General features: G+C 40.1%; 1 protein-coding gene across 2 annotated transcripts in view; it reads left to right on the top strand.

The window, feature by feature from the left end:
* Positions 1-20,805, top strand: part of SH3GL2 (SH3 domain containing GRB2 like 2, endophilin A1) — a 204,133-nt gene that overhangs the window by 147,251 nt on the left and 36,077 nt on the right. For both annotated transcript variants that reach the window (XM_001925157.6, XM_021063262.1), the window contains exons 2-3: positions 5,075-5,143; positions 14,774-14,846. In XM_001925157.6, coding sequence (XP_001925192.2) covers positions 5,075-5,143; positions 14,774-14,846 — 142 coding nt within the window. The remainder of the gene's footprint in view (positions 1-5,074; positions 5,144-14,773; positions 14,847-20,805) is intronic.

The following is a 20,805-nucleotide window of genomic DNA, read 5'->3' as shown; positions in this document are numbered from 1 at the left end:
AGATAGGATACTTTACAGGGGATATAAGATGTTTAGAGAGGAGATACAGAACCAGTTAAGGGTCCTCCTTTATTTTGGTCTTAGAATAATTCATTGAAGTACTTTTTTTTCAATTGACAGTTGTCTGCTCTGCAAGCACTATGTTAGGTACTGCACTCTCAGAGGTTTTCAAGCAAAGAAATATGTAATGTGATTCCCATCTTTTGCATCTTACAATTCAGATGAGTGAAAGTTCTCAGCAATTTGCCTTATCAACTGTCTAGTTCCAAGGAGTCCAGCAGAGAATGTGTTTCATTATGAATGCAAAGGAGATCTAGTAACTTCCAGCTAGAGTGGGCAATCAGGATGAAGATAGAGAAGGTGAAATCTGGGTGGGCATCTTGGATAATTGGTAGGATTTGAAAATGAGAAGAGAGAAGTGGGTCCAGGTATAAGGCAGAAGGAATTAACACAGCGTATTTGGAGGATGGCAAGGAAACCTAGCTTTGTATAATGAATGATGAGACAAAGCTGAACAAAAATGAGGACATTAGGTGGGAAATAACTTTGCAAGTCTGATGATTTTCAAGGACACCTTTAGAAAAGGCATTTGTAGATACAGTAGTTGGATCTTTAGTGTTTGATTGAAATGCAGCGCAGGGAAAAATCAGAGCTGCAGCTAGAGGATGGAATGTCTTTTGCCTAGAGGTGACAGTTAATGCGGGGGAGGATGAGTCATTGTTGGAAAATGTGCCGCATCCTTTGGGCTGGGAACAGTGGTCATTTATTTAAGCCATCTCCTGCTGCTTGTTCCCTTGACATTTTTCTTATTTGGCATATAAAAAAAGTCCATCATGAGACACACTACTGCAGACTAAGAATTAAGGATTTTAATTTAAAATATGACTTGATTATATTCTTTTCTTTTTTAAAGTTGTGCCTTTTGAAAAACCATCCCTGAGTGAGGTAACCAGCCTTGTTTGCATTACTTAATGTCTCTGTTCAGCCGTCTTAACATTAATATTTACAAAATTATATTGTACTTCAGTGCACAAATCTTCACTGAGTTCTTGTTGTGAGGAATACAATAAAGAATAAGATAGAGGAAGGTGAGATTTCTGGGTTAAGTTAGACAAGACTATGTGGAGAGTGTAATAGAAAGTAAAATTAGAAGCATTTGCTGTCAGTGTTGTGCTTCATGGGTACAATCGGGGATTTTGAACAGAGGGATTGTTTTTAGATGGAACAGGCAGACATATTGACTCATTTATACTGTTTTAACTTTTGCTGATGTTTATTTAAATAAATTTCTCAGAAAGCAGGCATATTAACTAAAGTACAGTAAACAACATCAGAAAACAGTCATACTATGAAATCTTGGTTTTAGGAACCACCTCACTGTAAAATAGTAGGGCAAAACTATTCTTAAATAAATGGTACTAGTTAAGGAAGATAAATCTTCTTGTTGGCCAGATGATCTCAGAAAGCCTGTCCTCCTCAGCTCGACGCATACACAAAAACAATAGCAGTTTTAGTAATGTTATTTAAAGAACGGAAGGAGAAAATGTTTGCCAAATTCCTAAGGAAAGAGAAGGTTGTTATTTAGCACATTGTTTAATTCACTGCCTTGATAGATCCTTTGTGACTTGAAAAAAATAGCCTAGTATTTAAAATGTGGACATCATTTTAAATATTCTTTTTTTCGGAGTTCCCGTCGTTGCGCAGTGGTTAACGAATCCGACTAGGAAACATGAGGTTGCGGGTTCGGTCCCTGGCCTTGCTCAGTGGGTTAAGGATCTGGCGTTGCTGTGAGCTGTGGTGTAGATTGCAGACGCGGCTCGGATCCCGAGTTGCTGTGGCTCTGGCATAGGCCGGTGGCTACAGCTCCAATTCAACCCCTAGCCTGGGAACCTCCATATGCCGCGGGAGCGGCCCAAGAAATAGCAAAATAAATAAATAAATAAATAAATAAATAATAAATAAAATAAATAAATAAATATTCTTTTTTTTTCTGATGAATCTAATTAGATAAGAAAATTTTATATCAACCAAATAATCAGACCATGACCAGTATCTAACTATTAGCCTCATTCAGTGTATTTGATGAACTGTTTCTCTCAGAGCAGCTCACATGTCAGCTTTTGTGGAGAATAGAAAGATTCATGTTTTCTCTTTCTCCCTGCCTTCCCCTCTCTCTCCCTCTTCCTCCCCTCCCCACCTCAAGTACTTAAGCCAAATAGTTAAAGCCAATGGAATTATGACTTGGTCTCTATGTGAGCTACCAGGACTAGTTCTAAATTACTAATGGCCGCTGTGATCCTATTTGGTATCCCATTTGATACAGTGAGCCAGCAACTGTGGTACTAGCTTGTCGATGGATGCAAAAGGCAGGGGAATTAAAATTACTTAGTTGAGCAATATGAGATTGAAAATATAATATAAACCCTGGTGAAGGTCATATTTTATTCCTTAGAGATGGTCAAAATGTAAATAACCCAAGGTTACCAGGATTCTCTGTTATTGTAAATAGAGACATTTCTCAGCTATTTGATTTTTGTGACACTTTTGCAAATGAAAATTAAATATCTCATTTATGGGTCATGGAAAGGGTATATGTAGATTGTCTTTGACCAAAATTGGTCTTTGGCATATAGTGAGCTCCCTGACATCAAAGACATTCTGTAGCCTATGTTTTTATTGTGTGTGAGTTCAACAAAATTAGTTTTCCTGCCCAAATTGTACAAAAAACCCCACATACTTCAAGAAGAACAAGAAGGGCTTAAATATGCTGTAACTGCCATCACTTAGCAAAGTGAAAGGGAGGGAATCAGTGTAAAAATTATAGTAAAAAGTTGTTTGATGCTAGGGAAAAGTTGATATTACTTACCTTTATGTTCCCTTCCATGCCTGATTTTCTGTAACTCAAACCTGAACATGTAGGTTAAATTACTGGTACTTGGAATCCCACTTGGAGGTTCCAAACTGAATTCTAGGGCCTTCAGACCCCCATTTCTGGCTTGGTAAACATCTTTAAGAAAGCGGAAAAAAGAAGCTGATTGCTGGGCCAGATCACAGCTGAGACAGGCTTTAGGTTAGGTGATTGTGATGCTAGACAAAGCCTAGATCTGTGCAGACTGTTGCAGTAATTGGAGCCAGCATCACTCAGCATATGGCTTAAGTGAGAGAGAGGGCTGATGTCAAGGACCACCGGGAATTAAACCAGTGAATCGAACTCTGGCTATCTTACAATTTGAATATAAAGGAACTTCTGACAGTAACAGCCAGCACCACGGACAGCTCTTCAGTGCTGTGGTGCAAACACAAAGCTACCTAGGGTTCAGCTTGGGAAAATTGCCTTACAGGTCCTGGTTCTTCCGCTTCCTAACTAAAGATTCCTACCATGGACAGACAGTTTAATTTCTCTGACTCTCAGTTTTATCATTCAGCAAAAGAATAATATGCTCCATGTTCTTGTACACATACTAGATGATAAATTGCAAGTGAAAGTATGCATCGTTTGTACAAATTAAAGATGTGAATACTGTTTTTATTAATGTTTCATTTTTAATCATTGAACTTTTTCTACCTAATATTATATTATGTTAATGAAAATTGCTAGATTCTTCTCAAGTGTAAAACAACAATTAAAGAAATTGATGGAAAAGACCAGGGTACTTAAGCAGATATACAATTTATTGGTAAGAGAGGGAATTAAGATATATTGCATGTCTCATAGGTTCAGACATGGGTTCTTATATTCATTATGCCATTTAATTTGAATAACAATTCTGTGTGCTAGCAAAGAGCAGAGAAATCAGTCCATGCCATGCCCTTCCATCACAGCGTATTCCTTCTGTTACTGCTGATGGGGTGAAATGATTGACATCTAAGCCAAAGTGGTGATAGAACTCAGACATTTGGCTTTCCCAACAGTGATCTCTTTTAAAGGTTTTCCTTATGGAAGAAAGCAGGAGTGAAAGAGAGAAAAAGGGTAAGGAATATATCTCAGCCCCCAACAAGGGGTTATGAGAGTTTCCATGTCCAGAATGTGGATCCATGTATCTTGGGTCCCTTTTAGAGGAGGTGAGACAAGCTCACTGGGATGACCCAGATTCTTACTGAGGTTTCTGCAGGTACGACCATGGTGGGGAAGCTCTATAAAGACCCTCAACCCAGTGGCTATTAAAGGAAAGGAAAAATTACACTTCAATATCTGGGTGTGATAACTTTATTTGACATGTCTTAGTGAAAGCATGTAACTACCTTTACAATTATTTTAAGAGGAATGAAATTCTGCTGTCATTAGGATTTAGTATTCCTGTCTTTGATGAAGTCAAAATATTTTTCTTGTGATCGTTTCATAAATTTTATTAGACTTGAGTATTTCAGAACAGAATTTGATATATAATTTCTTTATGAACATGAATTCTACATGTGGAAATTGAACATTTGCATATGTAAATCAATGAATATGAAATGTATGATAACAGGAATTGATTGGATGGCAAAGAAATACTCTCAATATCTTTCCACATAGTTTATCTTATGTATATAAGGATGTAGGCAGCTACAGGGAGCTTTAGAAGACTACTGTTTTAATCTTTTTATCTGAAGCTCAGTTGGGTTGATTTTTTTCATACCAGTTTGATAGATGCTTGTGATTATCTGTTCAATAGCCCATTGAGGAACAGATTGAAGATGTAGCACTTTTCTACTTAGGTAGCATTTTAGATCCATTATCAGAGGGAAGTGATTATTGTATGATGCTCTTGTCCCTCCGAACTTTCAAAAGGGAAACATTAGTGATATGATAGCTTTATGATAATTTATGTAATAGAAAAAAGAGCCCTAGGGTTGAAATGAGAATATAGAAGTTTCAGTTCTTGGTTTGTTCCCTTCCAGGTGCATGGTTTTCAGTAAGTTGTTGTTACCCTCTAAGCCATAGCCTCCTCTTAGGAAAATGAGACAGCCCACCTATGCCAGAGAATAGCTGTGAGATTGTATGAGATGATGTTTTGTCAAAATGCTTAAAACCTGTAACACATTTTTAGAAGAAAATGTATAATAATTCCCTTTTTTTGGCTATTCTCTGCAGAAAGTGAGTGAGAAGGTTGGAGGAGCTGAAGGAACCAAGCTAGATGATGACTTCAGAGAGATGGAGAGGGTGAGTCTTTATCACTTGGAATTCCCTTGACCTGCAGTTGCCTAGCATGTTGCATGAAGAAGGGAGAAGGAAAGGGGAAACTGTTCTTCAACAGCACCTAAGAAGACATTATGTTTTTCTTAAAAGTATTCTCTTTTTCATGTATATTTTAAAACAGAATCTGTACAGTATCTCTTTATTCTTACTCTCCTGTGAACAAAGCCTCCATGAAGGTAAAATGTCAAAACAGGTTTTAGCATCACTTTTCCAAATAGAGACAATTTGGAGCTGATGTTTGAATTGGGGTGAAGTGGGAAGAAAAGAGGAGAAGGTAGGGAATGATGTTCCACATGTTTTGAGGAAAGTTTGAGTCACTTTCTGGCTTTTGAGAACTTTCCTGACAGGATTGTGCCAGCTAGAGGCAGCAGGTGTAGTGGCGAGAATGCAGTTGTAAGCCTGTCTGACCTTGGCCCAGCTCCACTTCTGCTCCTTGTTGCAGAAGGCTGTATATTGCTCTGAGCCTTTGTAGTTTCATATATGTAAAAGGAGAATACTCTTTCTTCAGAGAATTTTATTTAGGATTAAAAATAATATAAATCATTTAGCATTCACCCTTAAAAGATAGCAGGTTTGCAACAAGTAAGAGAGGAAGTGGTGAATGAAATATGCCTTTTCATTTTCTCATGACAGATGCCATATTTGTATTTTCTCTTGTGCTGTTCTTTCACTTTGAGACTAAGTCTTAGACTTTGTACAGAGTTCTTGAGGTGAATCTTACTGATAGGTTAGGTACCTGCTGGAGAGCAGATTTAATATGAGAGCCCAGAGTCCCAGTGAGAAGTCTGGGAAGCCAGCCTGCAGCTCTGGATGCCCGGCAGCCACTTTTCCCTCACTGGACTGCAGTCTCCATTGGTCCTTATTTCTCATCTCTGGGAAGTTCTAAATACCACTTGATCTTCAAGCAAGCTGCTAGCCACTGATCTTCACTTTCTTCTGGAAATAGTATTCTACCTGTCCTTTTATAGCATCTGAGTCTGCAGCCCCTGACACATCTCCTCAGACACCTGGGCTTTGACTACTCTATTCCCCATAGTAATGGAGCTCCACACCCCTCATTGTGAGCAGCCCCATAGGCCTGTTAGTTGGCCCCAGTCTCTGTCTACACCCAGTCTTCCTTTGTTTCTTCTATCTTTTGATGTCTCCCTCCCACCACTGCCCCAGAGGGAATATGTAATATGCCACTCTGCCGCTGCCTGTTTGTTGATGACAGACTAGGCACATATTTAGGAATTTAGAACTAAGGAATCAGAATTGAGTCCTGCTTTCAGCCTCTGCCAGGACACAAGATAATAAAGCTAGGTAGCTCACAGCCTAAGCAGAGACTGAATTTCTGTTTCTTTTTTTTTTTTTTTTTTTTTTTCTTTTTAAGGCCACACCTGTAGCACATGGAAGCATATTTGACCCCCAGGCTAGGCCACAGACACAGCAACACCAGATCTGAGCTGCATTTGCGACCTATACCACAGCTCACGGCAATGCCGGATCCTTAGCCCACTGAGTGAGGCCAGGGATCAAGCCCATATCCTCAGGGATACTATGTCAAATTCTTAACCTGCTGAGCCACAAAGGAACTCCAACTTTCTGTTTCTTAAATGAGTCTAAAAAGAATAAGAAATTTGGAGAACAGAATAGAGTTTATAACTGAACAGCTAATTAAGCTTTTTGAATCCGTGCCAACCTTGCAAAACAATTGAAATAAAAGAAAATAAAATAAAAGTATTTTACTCAGGCAAAGACCCATAGACATCCCTCTGAGTCTGAAGGTAAGGTTCATTTCCCCTATTTGCTAGAAAATAATGAGTTTCTGAAACTTTTATTCCAAAATCTAGATACTCCTGTACTAAAATTTTGCTGATTGAAGCTCACACCTGTGGTTTTGTATTTGAGTTTATACCTGAGTATATCGAGAGATTTAGATTTCAGTGCAGTGTGGAAATTGTTTTATTCCATTTTAGTCCACACATCTTTTGTCTTATCTGTGGCTCCATGGCAAGTTGTGTGCTCTCTCTTCAGTAAAGGTAGAGATTTCTGTGATAGTTAGAAAACATGTGCTTTATAAAAATTTAGAATCTCAAATCTTTTCTCTGTTGATATGTTTCTTACTCACGAAAATAGTTCAGCTCAGTGTTTCCAAGCCTGCAGAGGAATTACCTTTCCGTGGTTGGTTTTCTGATCATCAGGCATTTAGAGTAGAGAGACCTTTGTTCAGCTCTGTTCTCAGAGGTGCAATTAGGCAATAAAATGAGATAAATTAGAGGTTTGCATCTAGCAGCTCTGCTGGGAGAGAGAAGTGGGTATTCCTAGAGACTGTTTCCCCAGTCAGCCACACCATCCACTCTCCTGCTGAGATGCAGTAAAATTACCCTGTGTGTCTCTTAGCCCTTGTAGCCTTCCCCTCCCAGAGCTGATTGGGTGGAATCCTGCGGCTGTGTTGTCTCTGCAGGAACCCTGCCCACAATCATTTCTATCCTCTTAAGTGCCTTGCATAGAATTGTTTTTGTGTTGATTTTAAATGGCAACTGTTGCTTACAAGCTTTATCAAACAGAGACTACATTTCTTACTATAATACAGACATTGCGTGGATTTTTTCTTTGAACAGCTGCAGATTTTCTTTTTTTTTTTTGGTCAAGAGAAAGTTCCAGAATTTGAGGGACTTTTGGTTTATTCACAAATTTCCATCATTTGCCACTGTGATTGTGTGTGTGTGTGCGCACACACGTGCACATGTAGTTATGTTCATTAGTTCACAAGGAATATCTGTAAATCCCTTTGTGTGGCAGGCATCATGCTGAGCACCAGGAATACAAAGAGCTTCCATTTTTGAAGGGAGGAATTGGTACATAATTCAGTGTCTCGTAGGACATGGTGCTTGGTGTCTTGGGAAGGATTTTCATGGAGGACCTAACTCAGGCTAGGTAGATCGGTGGATGCTTCCTAGAGTAGGGGGCAGCTGAGCTATAGCCTGAAACTTTCTCCAGTTTCTGTGTTCATGAGTAATCCACACCAAGGGGTAGAGTGTCTCTTCTTGCAGTTTTAAAAGTATCATGGGAAATCTCTGCTGTTAAAACGAGGAGTCTTCTGGTTGAAAACATGGCTGTAGACCGCTTTAATGAAAGTGGAAATTTTTCAGCAGAGGCAGCCTCAAGATTCAAGACAAGCATATGTTGAGAGTGGGAAGAATGCTGTTCTGCATGAGAGTGAGAAAGAGTGGATTTTTTGTAGAGCCAGCTGTGGGGGATGCTCTATAAGAGAATGTCCATGGTCATTATCTCCATATACTCATTGGGTGGAGAGAGGCTAGATCCTCCTATTTAATGCCAGTGGTAGACTAGAATTAAGGAGTAGAAGCTCTGGGGAAATAGATTCAGGTTCAATATAAGAAAGAATTTTTGCTGTCAGAACTTTTTAAATAAAAAAGAGCCTTGGGAATTAGTGACTTCCCCATCCCTGCCCATGTTTAAACAGAGGCTAAACCCATGGTTCCCACATTCTGGGTGAAGCACATTCGTTAGTTGTCATCTCCTTTGAGTTGTGTGGTAAGTAGTTTGTTACGAATAGTGCCATTTTAAATAACGTCAGTCGTGCTCGCTTCGGCAGCACATATACTAAAATTAAATAACGTCAGTCTTATTAGATTCAAGTGGTCTATCTCAAATGGCAGAGGGAGTAGTCAAGTGCCAGCCAGCATGCTCAGAGTCACACACACCCTGAGTGCACCTGTGGGCACCTGCCCTAGGTCTACACATGAATGGCTTCTTCGTGGGTGTGGTGGTAAAAGAGAAGATGGGGATTACTAAACAGAGATACTCACTAGCTGCTGTAGAATTGTAGAATGGGTGAGAGCCCCAATGAAGACGACCTTTAAAGACATCGTCCTGCTTATCCTGAGATTTAGTGAAGGCACACTTTTTCTTACTTATTAGTGTATTTCTAAGCTAATATTCATTAAAAGCAATGTACAAGAAGATTAGCAAAAACATTACCTTGGAGCAATCTCAGCCTGAGGTGTTTATATTTGTTTTCAACACTCTGGTTATTAGTCAGGCTTTCCAAATACTTGAGGTAGGTGCTGTAAAGCAAAGAAGTTTGGGAATAGGCAACATTCATTCTTCTGACTCAGTGGGGAGCTATTAAAACATCTCCTTATTGGGCCAGCACAAGTCTTACTACCAGACAGACTTTCCCAAGGATGCTGGTTTCATCATCTTCATGACTTGTTTAGTTAGGTGTTCTCATGACTTTAAGTGGATGAGCTTACATTCTCTTTTTTTTTTCTTTCTCTTTTTACAGCTGTACCCAGGGCACATGGAAGTTCATTTTTTAGGATAAATATAACTACTTTTTTTTTTCTTTTTAGGGCCATACCTGGGCATGTGGAAGTTCCCAGGCTAGGGGTTGAATTGGAGCTGCAGCTGCTGGCTTATGAAACAGCCACAGCAATACCAGATCTAAGCTGCATCTGTGACCTACACCATAGCTTGGGCAATGCCAGTCCTCAACCCACTGAGCGAGGCCAGAAATTGAACCTGCATCCTGGTGGATACTAGTCAGGTTCTTAATCCAATGAGCCACAATGGGAAGTCCATGACCATGCATTCTTATCCTTAATAGGTATGTTTTCTTAACTTCAGTGATAGAAAAACCAAGAATTTGAAAGATTTTAGTGTTTTGTATGACATTTTAACTTTCCTTTTGCTGGCCCCATGAAAGTTACCCCATGTTTAAGTGGGTGCTTCATTCTTCTATTTAGTATTAATCACTCAGCCCACAAACTGTCTGTGCTCCATTTTAAGGTGTCTGTTTTTCCTTAAACTCTGGTACTGTGTCCCTGTGACAGCATCTGGTATAATGCGGTGTCTGATGGTATGAAGTCATATCTCTCAGTCCCTTTGTTAGTCTGTAAGGAATGCTGTATTGTTTACTTGTGCTGCCACCTGTTTTTAGGAAACACTGTCTCCCATGGGGAAGGTAATAGTCAGATGTCTCAAAACAATAGCCCCATTCTAGTCAGTATATCGCCTTTCATTTCTCCTGTATCTTGTCTCTAAAGACAGAACAAGCTGGTGAAATGATCAGCTTCCATAGATTCAGCGTGGCATGCCTCTGGTTAATAAAAGCTGGGTGCAGGGAGCAGCAGACTTTTTCTGGTAACTATATCAGCCTTTGTGAGCCTGTGGTGTCTGTGGTCTTTGAAGTAGCTCCTCACCTCTGCTGTTGAAGAGCAGAAATAACCATGATGGTGCTTAAATGAAGGAGTGTGACTGTGTTCCAATAAAACTTACCCAAGGGCACTGACATTTGAATTTCATATAGTTATTATGTACAACAAAATAGTCTTCTTTTGAATTTTTCAACCATTTAAAAATCTAACAGCAGGTAAGTGGCTCAGATTGGCCCACCGGCCATAGTTTGCCAACCCTTGTATTAGGTTGGAAAAGAAAAATATTGTAGTGAGTGAGGAGGGTTGAGAGAGCTGTTTCTCTCCCTATCCACAGTTATAAATACAAGATTGGATAGTGGAGGAAGACACTCTCTTTTTGTATTGAGAGTTGCTAACATCTTGATATTGAGAAAATTGAAGTGAAAAGACCAGAGGAATATGTGACTATGCTTTTATTTTCAGAAAAAAATACTTCGCACAGAGAAGTTTTTATTTCCGGAAAACATGTCTGTATTTGTATAATTTCACTTCCTGTAAAATTGCCCCCATCCAGACAAGGTTCATTAAAGAAATGGAGGCTCAGGAGGTCACAAGAATGGAAGTTTTCATTTAGGACACATCAAAATTTACTTTCAAGCAATAGGAAAATTTGGACGTTGAGAAAATCATGAGCTACATGCCATAAGTTCAGAGGTCAACTGTGCCATTCTCACATGGGAATAAAAGTTCGTGCCAGTTATAATAAATGATTTAAGTGGAAATCTTCTTTATGATCATTATACCAGGCCTTTTAATAAGAGACTGTGTGACGTTCTATGTATAAATAGCTTTCCTATCAAGTGCCTAACAAGACGTGTTCAGGGTTCTCACAAAGTAATGGTCTCATCCTGTCCATGGCAGGCACAGTATAAATTCATTTGGCAGAAAGAGTGAGGACAGAGATGGAGAGAAGTTGGAAGGTGGTCAGCCTCCTACTGTGTGATGGTCATTGGGCAATTCAGTTCCTCCATTTCTTTCTTAGAAACCCTCTTATCCATGCACTTTAGAACTATATTTCTTTCCGAAATAGCCACACGGGTTGTGTGACTTTAGGGAATTTATTTCCCTTCCCTAGGTCCAGATTTCCATATTTAAAAAATTAAGGCTTTTGTCTAGATGCTGTAATGGTCTCCTTCTCTTATGTTCATTGACTCTGTCAAATATAAACTCAGGAGCAAGAGTCTAATAAATGAATTTGCTAGTAGCTCTTCTCTATTTGGTGTATGTCCTCATGATGTGTTACACAATAATTGTATTGGATAAAGTTGTTTTCTTAGGTGGATTTCAAGTGAAGGTTAGTTTATTCTATGATCAAAAGAGTTTAGCTAGAAATTTCTCTAGAATGATATCTTGATTAGGTATCAAATAAAAGTATTGGAGGACTCGGCCTTAGTGGGCACAGCAGCTGGGGTTGTTTGGGCTCTTTCCTGGGAGACTTTGGTCAAACCATAGGGGACAGTGAGGTGGTTTTTATTCCTGCTCTCCTTCTAAGATTGAATCCTGTTTTAGGAATCAAAGAAAACTCTTTAATGTTATTGCCTCCAGTATCTGTGTGCCTCCTCTGAGACCACTGGCTTTTAGTCAAGCTAGTAGCTGCTCTTTATAGAGCCTGAGTACTTGGGTTTCTATGACAGAGCCCAGAGGGGAAGGGGAGTTCAATAAATGAGAAGCACTTTTCATGCCTTCCAGAGGTCCATTCCAGATACGCACTACAGGCACCTCCATAGAGAAGACTGTGTAACTGAGGGCATGTGGTCAAACAAGTTAACGTGTGAGAGCCTCCTTTTTGCAGAGGCTCAGGGTAGAATAGTTCTTGTGAATGAAGTTTCTATAGACTTTGAGGACTTTCAAAACAAAACCAGAAGCTGGCTAGAAGGTGAGTTCCTCCTGGTCCTGTGTGGTTGGCCTCTGCCAGGTCTCCAGCCCCACCAGGAGATGGTATAAAGAGCCTTGCAGCTCTCACTGGGTATTTCTCTTCAGGTTGGGTAATGTCCATGTTGCCTTTTTATGCTTTCCAGACCTATGTGGTAGTGATTTGTAATTAACAACCCATATGCCAGAGCCAGAATTGGACACGTTTCTTAAACCCTGTGTCTGTTTCATAGGGTTTCTGAGAATTTAATGTATTAAGTTGTTTAAAGCCCCTGGAACAATTTCTGACAAATGAAACCACTTTATGATGATGGTGGTCATGATTATTATTGAGGACAGAGATGAGGAAAAGGTAGAGTTTGGTTGGCTTCCTAACATCAGATGACAGTAGAATATTAAGTTGTCACTCGACAGTTCCCCTGGCCCTCTCTCTTAGAAACTTTGACCTTTGGGACTACTTTTCTTCCCACACAGGACACTTGGATACATTTGACATCGAATGTCTTAAACCCTTAAGTCATGTACTCAGCAGACATGTTTTCTTCCTAATAAGCATGTAACCTAGACTCTCAGTGTGTTTGCTCTGCACACAACCTTTGATTTCATTTCCATGACACTGAGTACATAGCGGTTGGTTGGCATGTTGGTAATGTTTACCAGTTCTCTCGATGACCACCCAGGTCCTGCGCTGTACCACCCTGGGGACCACTATTTACTTCAAAACTAAATACTATTTAGCCACGTACTCAAATCTAAGGCATATTGAAAACTCAAGTTAACCAAAAGGACATGGCACAGGGTTCATATGTGGGCAGGTATCTCTTAAAATAGGAATGCTTTTTAAGGTAATTTTATGCAATGATGACCTCATAAGAAAAAAAAAATGTTTTCTTCTGTGCTCACTGTAGTAGCAAATTCCCCACTCATATAGTAATCTGACTTCCATGGAAGGAGAAATTATTAAGTATTGAAAGGCAAAGCTGAAAGAGAAAATCTTTTGGTTATGGTTTGGTTTCTGATCATGAAAGAGGAAGAGGCTTACCCCATCCATGAAAGGAGGATAGGAGGGTGCATTAAGTTTCATTAGTCGCTTACCCTGTGGAGTGAATGAATGGATCACATGAGAAAAGGAGCCCATGAGGGAACATAAACATAGAGAGGACCTCACTGCATGGCCTCTCCATGTGGGGTGAAGGGTGCAACAGAGAGAGGCCATGGTAACCTACTGAGTGCAGGTACTGACCATACAGAATTTTACAAGGAGAGACTTTAGGACCAAGATTTTTATTTAGAATAAACCAAAAGTTCAAGGAGTGATTAGAAGTGTTTTCTCAAGATTTTTATGTACTTAGGATGTTCTCAGAAGTTAAATAAAAAATTTCCCACTTCCACTTGAATAAACAGAGTTGATATTCATTTGTCTTCAGGGCAGTGAAACCTGGCCCATGCCTGGCCCACTGTAGACAGTGAGTTAATGATTCTGGGGTAAAGTGTGATTCATATCCCCACCTTATTTTTTTTTTAATTTATGTTTATTTTATGCTGAAATTATTCCTGGGCCATATGTTTTTGCTTCATCAGTTTCCTCTGGGACATCTTTTTCTTCTGTGCAGCCTCTTCTTCTGGAGAACAGTTTGCTCTTTTTCCACAGGGATGATGTCTGTGGCAGGGAGAGCTCGTGTAGGGGTTGAGCTCCATCAGTCCAGGGCCCATCTTGAGGGTTTTGTTCCCCTGGATGCTCCCAGTACCAGAGACTTTACATTGAAACCCTTAAGTTTAGCTTTGCTCCCTGCATTTCTAAGCATTTGCAGCAAAAATTTACTCCTTTGGGGGTTGTAGACCCTATATCCAGCCCTACTCATTGGCCTGGGCACACCAACCAGTTCTAGCCTTGTCCTGATAGAATGGTGTGCTTGTATGACTGGGTCACTTTGCTGTACAGCAGAAATGGACAGAACATGGAAATCAACTATACTTTAATAACAAATTTGTTTTTAAAAATTCTAAAAAAAAAAAAAATAGAATGGCATGCTCGTTTCTATAAAGTGACATCTTTCGGAGACTTGGTGGCTTTTCAGATGTGCATACCCTCCATGGCCTGGCCAGTTTCATGGTTGTTCTTAAAGTGAACCTGAAGATTTGAACCTCTTGATTTGCATGATTTGGCAGGGTTTTCTGAGGAAGGTGAACCATTTTCATAGACAACCTCGGGCCACTTACAGGGAGACGAAGCTATCTCCACCTCATTTACCAGAAGATAAAGGAGTGTATTTTGAAGCACATTTTTAGTAATTACCAGATTCCTCTTTGGATGAATAGACTTTCCAAGTCTTTTGGGAACACAGCTGAAGGCAAAGCCAGTTTTACTTCTGACAGCTCTGTGAGCCCCTTGCCATCCACCGCAGGACTGGTCCTTGCTCTGTTGTACCACCAGTAGGTTATATATATACTTAGACAAACCCCCTGTGTCTAAAGCTAATAATTTGCATCATTTAGAATATTTATCTTCTCATTTCAGAAAGTGGATGTCACCAGCAGGGCTGTCATGGAAATAATGACTAAGACAATTGAGTACCTTCAACCCAATCCAGGTAAGGGCTCATTTTGTACGTTTGGCATATCCCTCTAGATACCTTTGAGTTTCTCCTAGGTAGACATGCTAACTTTGGTGGATTTCTGCTTGCTGAGTCCCCTGTTTTGGAGGTTCAGTGACTTCTGGTGGAGCACTTTTGGGGAGGGACGACTTTTTAAGGCTCACGTTGAAGTAGCTGGAAGCTTCTGTGGTGCTTTTTCTAACTGTGGTATATTTAACAAACAGAACTGTGTGGACAGCGTGGGTGGCACGTGATGTCAGGGTAGCTGCAGGCTGTTATTAACTGAAATTTGTTTGAAATGGGCTGTAAGAAAGTTGGAATAATTTTAAGATAAAATATAATAATTCACTAAAGGTGTGAACAAGTAGGAGGTGGAACAGTTTTTGTGAAATAGAGAGTTTATGTCTTTTCAGACTCACTGAAGTCTTTGGAGGGTTGTCCTTTGTTCTGATTTTTCTCCAAGCACATCACAAATCAGCATTTGTTCTTGCTACCCTGTCACATTCCTAAAAGAAGAGAGTTATAATAGAGATCATGGAGCTGTACCTTGAAAAGAGAACCAGGCAGAAGTGGGCTGATCTCTGTAGGCACAGAGTGAAACAGAGCAAAGAAAGTGATAATATAGACCTCCTCACCACCCTTTCTGTACTGTAGCAGTTCCTAACTGCAGAATATAGAAACTTGAAGTAATGCTGGGTGTATGTAGGTGAGATGTGTGGCTGTTGGGAAAACCACCTACTCATGAGACTAGCTTCTTAGAGAGTTTAAGCACTGTGTCAGCCCCATTGTGTTTGGATACTGAGCATAAGTGGGCGAGAGATAAGAAAGAGAAATGCAAGGTATATGTGCAATAAGAGGAAGGGGACAAATACGAAAAGTAGTGAGCAGCTCTCTACCGCATCCTACTGGATGTAGCTTTCCCTCAGCTTTTGGTGATCTGGGACAGCATTGCTGCTGTTTTGAAGATAATTAACTGTGGAAATAACAGTCTCAGTTTTTTCCCTTTCTTAAACTATGTCAGAAATGGGATTATGTGAGGAAGGAAAATATTGAAGTAAATGATAAGCCATAGGAAGCAGGTATTTGACAGGGAACCAAATCATTGGCAGATTAGGCAAAGAATAGCAAATATCAAGTCTCTAATATTTATCTGGAGCCTTCTTCATGACCTCTATATTCCATAGAGATGCAAGGGTCTCTTAGACTTCCACCTGTTCGTTACTGTTTAAACAGCTGTGATAGGTCAGTTCTGGAAGAGAACTGTTCGCCCTGTCTCACCACAAGAAGTCATTGTTTAGGGCAGAATGTTTTAGTCTTTATCTTTGTGTAGAATTTTAAAGCACTCTCTGATTTCCTGGGATATACATGTGAATTGTGCTAGTAACTCACTTGTAGGGCTAAGATAAATACAGGGAAGGGTAAGGAAAATATTAATCTCTAATGCGTTTTCAGTATGTTGCTATTTATATACACTCTTCTCTAAAAATAGTCATGTTTTTTTCTGATTATAAACATAAAACACAGTTGACCAATTCATAGTATAGAAAAGAGACTATAAATCTGTAAACACAAGTTCTTGGTGAAGACCCATCTTTGTTCCTCAGTATAATGGAATTGAGTTGTAGGTGGGTAGATCATGTTGAATAGGATGTTGACTAGGCAAAGAGAGCCATCTGAAGACAAAGGACAAGCTTAGAGTGATGCTGCCACAAGCCAAGGAATGCCAGGAGCCACCAGAGCTGGAAGAGGCAAGGAAGGATTCTCCCAGAGAACCTCTGAAAGGAACCACCCCTGCTGACACCTTGATTTCAAGCTTCTTGAACTGAGAGAGTAAATTTCTGTTGTTTTAAGCCACACAGTTTTGGAAGTCTGTTACAACAGCTCTAGAAAACTAATACTGGGGCTGGGAAATTTCTTTGCAGGAAAAAACAAGGGCCAGAGAATTTCAGAAACATTCCCAAAGTTACACACCAAGGAAGGAATGAAGCCAGGACTGGAACCCAGGTCTGACTGCCTCCTAAGCCCAGGAACTTTTCCTTGCACAGTCCTGCCTCTGAGAAGAATGGCTTCTTCATTTAGGTGTAAAGGGCCCTTCACTTTCAGAGTAGACACAACAGAAATGCAGAAAGGAACAAATTGTAGGGCTGAGATTTATCTTTATTTTAACAAGGTCATAGGAGGAAGTAATTGGAGGAGATTTGAAATTTTAGAAATGATGCATTTTTAACGGAATGCTGAATGTGCTTATTTGCTGTCAATATACTGGTTTTATGGCTATTTAAAAATTGAATGGACAGGAGTTCCCATCGTGGCTCAGTGGTTAACGAATCCAACTAGGAACCATGAGGTTGCGGGTTCAATCCCTGGCCTTGCTCAGTGGGTTAAGGATCTGGTGTTGCCGTGAGCTGTGGCATAGTTTGCAGACGCTGACTTGGATCCCACATTGCTGTGGCTCTGGAGTAGGCCGGCAGCTGCAACTCTGATTAGACCCCTAGCCTGGGAGCCTCCATATGCTGCGGATGTGGCCCTAGAAAAGGCAAAAAGACAAAAAAAAAATATTTGAATGGACATCTACCACCAAGGAGGACAATTAAGGTCATCACCAAGCAATTGCAAGTTGGTTTAGAAAAGCAGTTATATATGGGCAAACCACACATATATACAAGTAAGTGTCATCCCGAAGGGTCTAGAATGAAATAAAATTTTGTATACTCATTCTACAGAGTTTGGACAATCTGTGTTTAATTGGTTTATAATAAATATGACTTATTTCCTCCATGAATGCCTTGCCCTGAGAGAAGATATTGGCTTGAGTTCCTGAAAGGTCCAGTGCACTTGTTCAGAACCAAGTGTCCTTAAAAAGGGGATGCAGAAATGTAGCCAACATCCAGAGGCTCCTGGTCCTTGGCACAGAAGAGCAGAATATTTCCGTACTCATGCTTCTGATAAATACTTTGACCACTCAGCCTCTCAGTAACCCAGAAGCTGGCTCAACCAGTATGGTTGCTTCACTGGCCACTGGTCCTACATAAGCAAGATCTGGCTGGGGTTAGAAGGGAAGCTAATGTATCGTAACAAATTTATATGGATAGGCCAGTAGATCCACGGAAATAAACACCTAGAGGGTACTTTGAAAGTATTTTGTATTATATTAAAAATGCATGCTCTAGAATGTATTCTGGCTCTCAAACCTTGTGGTTATGGAGCATCTACATCTTGCATATTCTCGAAACTCAGTTCCTGTTGAAATGACCTAAGAGAGTTTGATTACTTTTCCTGGATTTATAGATAGGCTGTGTAAGGCCCCACATCTGCTGTTGTGCACCTCCAGATCTGATCATATCATCATCCTGCACAAAACCCTTCAATGGCTTTGCACTGCATTGAGGGTTACGTTTTAAAGTTTTAACAAGACTGAAAGGGCCCACCTGCATGTCAGCCTGCCCATTCCCCTCCAGCTTACCAGGCAAAGAGTTCCCTCAGGTCCAGCATAAAGGTCGTTGAGAAACCTTCCTGAACCCCTGCCTACATTAGATTCCTCTGTCAGCGACCTGTCATAATCCCTGCTCCTTTTCCCTGGTGGCACATGCCACACTGACCATAATTGTGTGGTGCGTGTGCTTTTGTTTGTCATCTCCTGTTAGAACACCCACATCCCCAGCCTCCAGTTTCAGGTAGCCTGTGACAAGTGGATTTTTGAACAAATGAATTATGAAGCACAGATGACAGTCAGTGGGTAATGTGTTTTAGAAAGGAGAGAAGGAAAAACTCTTTCTTTCACCTAAGCCATTAGTTCTACCCATGTAACCCATGTTTATTAAGTGCATTTGCTTTTGTGCAAAGACCTGTGTATCTAGGTGCACTTGGGGTAGATACAGAACCAAGATTGGACCCCTGCCCTATGTGTCTTCACAGTCTAACAGCATAAGGTAGGTACACTCAGGGGAGAGCTGCCCAGAGACCATCCCAGCTAATTCCTCTGGAAACTCCAGCTCCCTGATAAGGTGAGGAAGAATGAATGGGACCACAGGTCCACCCATGTGGCCTGTGAAGCAGGGCTTTGGAGAACATAGAACAGAGAACTTAAAAAGCTTTCAGCTTGGACTGTGAAATTATTCTGACAGGAACAGCATACACCAGTACACATTTCCAATTTGTTTAGATAAGAAATAATTTGAAAGGGAAAAGCCCTGTGTACTTCTCCTGATTGCGAGCCTTTGGTCTCATAGTTTCTAAGAGCAAAGACAATCAGAGAAGACAGCAAGAAGTTTTCTTATATGAATATGCTGATGACTTGGGGGTCGAGGGGCATACTAAATCAGCAATGTCCAGTAGAAGTAAGATGCGAGCCACAAATGTAATTTTGTATTTTCTAGTAGCTGGATGTCGAAAGGTAAAAAGAAAGGTAAAATTGATTTTAATAAGATTTTATTTAATCCAGTATATTCAAAATTTTAGTCATTATTAAAAATCATTGAAAAATTTTATGTTTTTTTCCCCTTTCTTTCTTCCTTTCTTTTTTAGTGCCACACCCATGACATATGGAAGTACAGGCTAGGGATCCAATCAGAGCTGTAGCCACTGGCCTACACCACAGGCACAGTAATGCCAGATCTGAGCTGCATCTGCAACCTACATACACCACAGCTCACGGTAATGCTGGATCCTTAACCCGCTAAGTGAGGCCAGGGATCGAACTCGCAACCTCATAGTTACTAGTCAAATTCCTTTCCACTGTACCACAACTGGAGCTTCCTGTTTTATTCTTATATTAAGTTTTGAAATTTGGTGTGTGTTTTATGCATACATACAGTACATACTGATGCAGACTAGCCACATTTCAAATGCTCAGTGGTAGCCCATGTGGCCAGTGATTCCCATAGTGAACAGCACCAGACTAGATAGTTTGCCATTCAAGCTATTTCATACATTTTGATATGTGTTTGATGTTTAGCTTCTTGGTTTACGTATAGTGATAGTTGATTTTTTCAAAGGAGAAATGGACTCGATTTTAGATCAGGATTATCTTTAAGTTTTTTTTTTTTTTTAAATTCATTTGTTCAACATTCTGCCAGTCTGTTCCATGGTACCACAATGGACATATTACCCTGAAATAAAACAGGAGGGATGGTGAGACTGGCTGTGTTTCCTTCCCAGCCTTAGCACAGTGGTGATGACACAGACTATTTTAGTTTGCACTGAGAAGTTATTCTGACCCAGATGTCATCATCTTGTACAAATTTCTAAAATGTGTAGACAGGAAAGCACTTTGAACATGAAAAGCGCTGTGCACCATTGAGGTTTGGTTCTTTAGAGAAATGCTCTTCCCTCGAATGCCTTACATGGTCTAGGGTTCTCCAGTATGCATGAGAGTGGGGAATTAAGGCAGGGTCATTAAATGTCTATGTAGAATCTCTTAATAATAAGTTCAAATCTCATTTGTAGAATGTTGTCTATAGAAATAAAAGCTCTTATTAATTTGAAAATACCTCATTTATCCGTGGAAATCTATTACTTCAAAATTATTTTATTTCTTTGCCATGGGCTGCCCTCTTAATCATCTCCTTCCAGAGATGCATAAATAGAGTGATTATAAAATATTTGATGGTAATAGAGCTGAAGTATTGTTTGGCATTCGTGTCTTCAGATCCTGGCTCCAAAAACCATGGATGTACCCCCTTTCCTGGAGGGCAGAACCTGAGTCGTGTTCATCTCCTCATCTTTCAGGGCTCTTAGCATTGTGCCTGATGCAGCATTTGCCCTCGACATGTCTACTGATTAACTGCACACAGGAGTATATTCACCCTTAAAGAGTAAGGGGCATGTAATGAGTCTAGTAGTCTAGACTTTGTAGCAAAGAGATTTTGCTTTTCTGAATCCTGATATGGAAAAAAGAGTGAAAATGCATAAGGACAGATGACAGAAGATGACTTGGTGCTGGCTCTTCCTGGAATGC

Source organism: Sus scrofa, chromosome 1 (genome assembly GCF_000003025.6).
Source record: "Sus scrofa isolate TJ Tabasco breed Duroc chromosome 1, Sscrofa11.1, whole genome shotgun sequence".
In the NCBI taxonomy this organism is placed as follows: domain Eukaryota; kingdom Metazoa; phylum Chordata; class Mammalia; order Artiodactyla; family Suidae; genus Sus; species Sus scrofa.
Note: the sequence above shows the minus strand (reverse complement) of the source record. Positions and strands in the feature narration are given on the sequence as shown.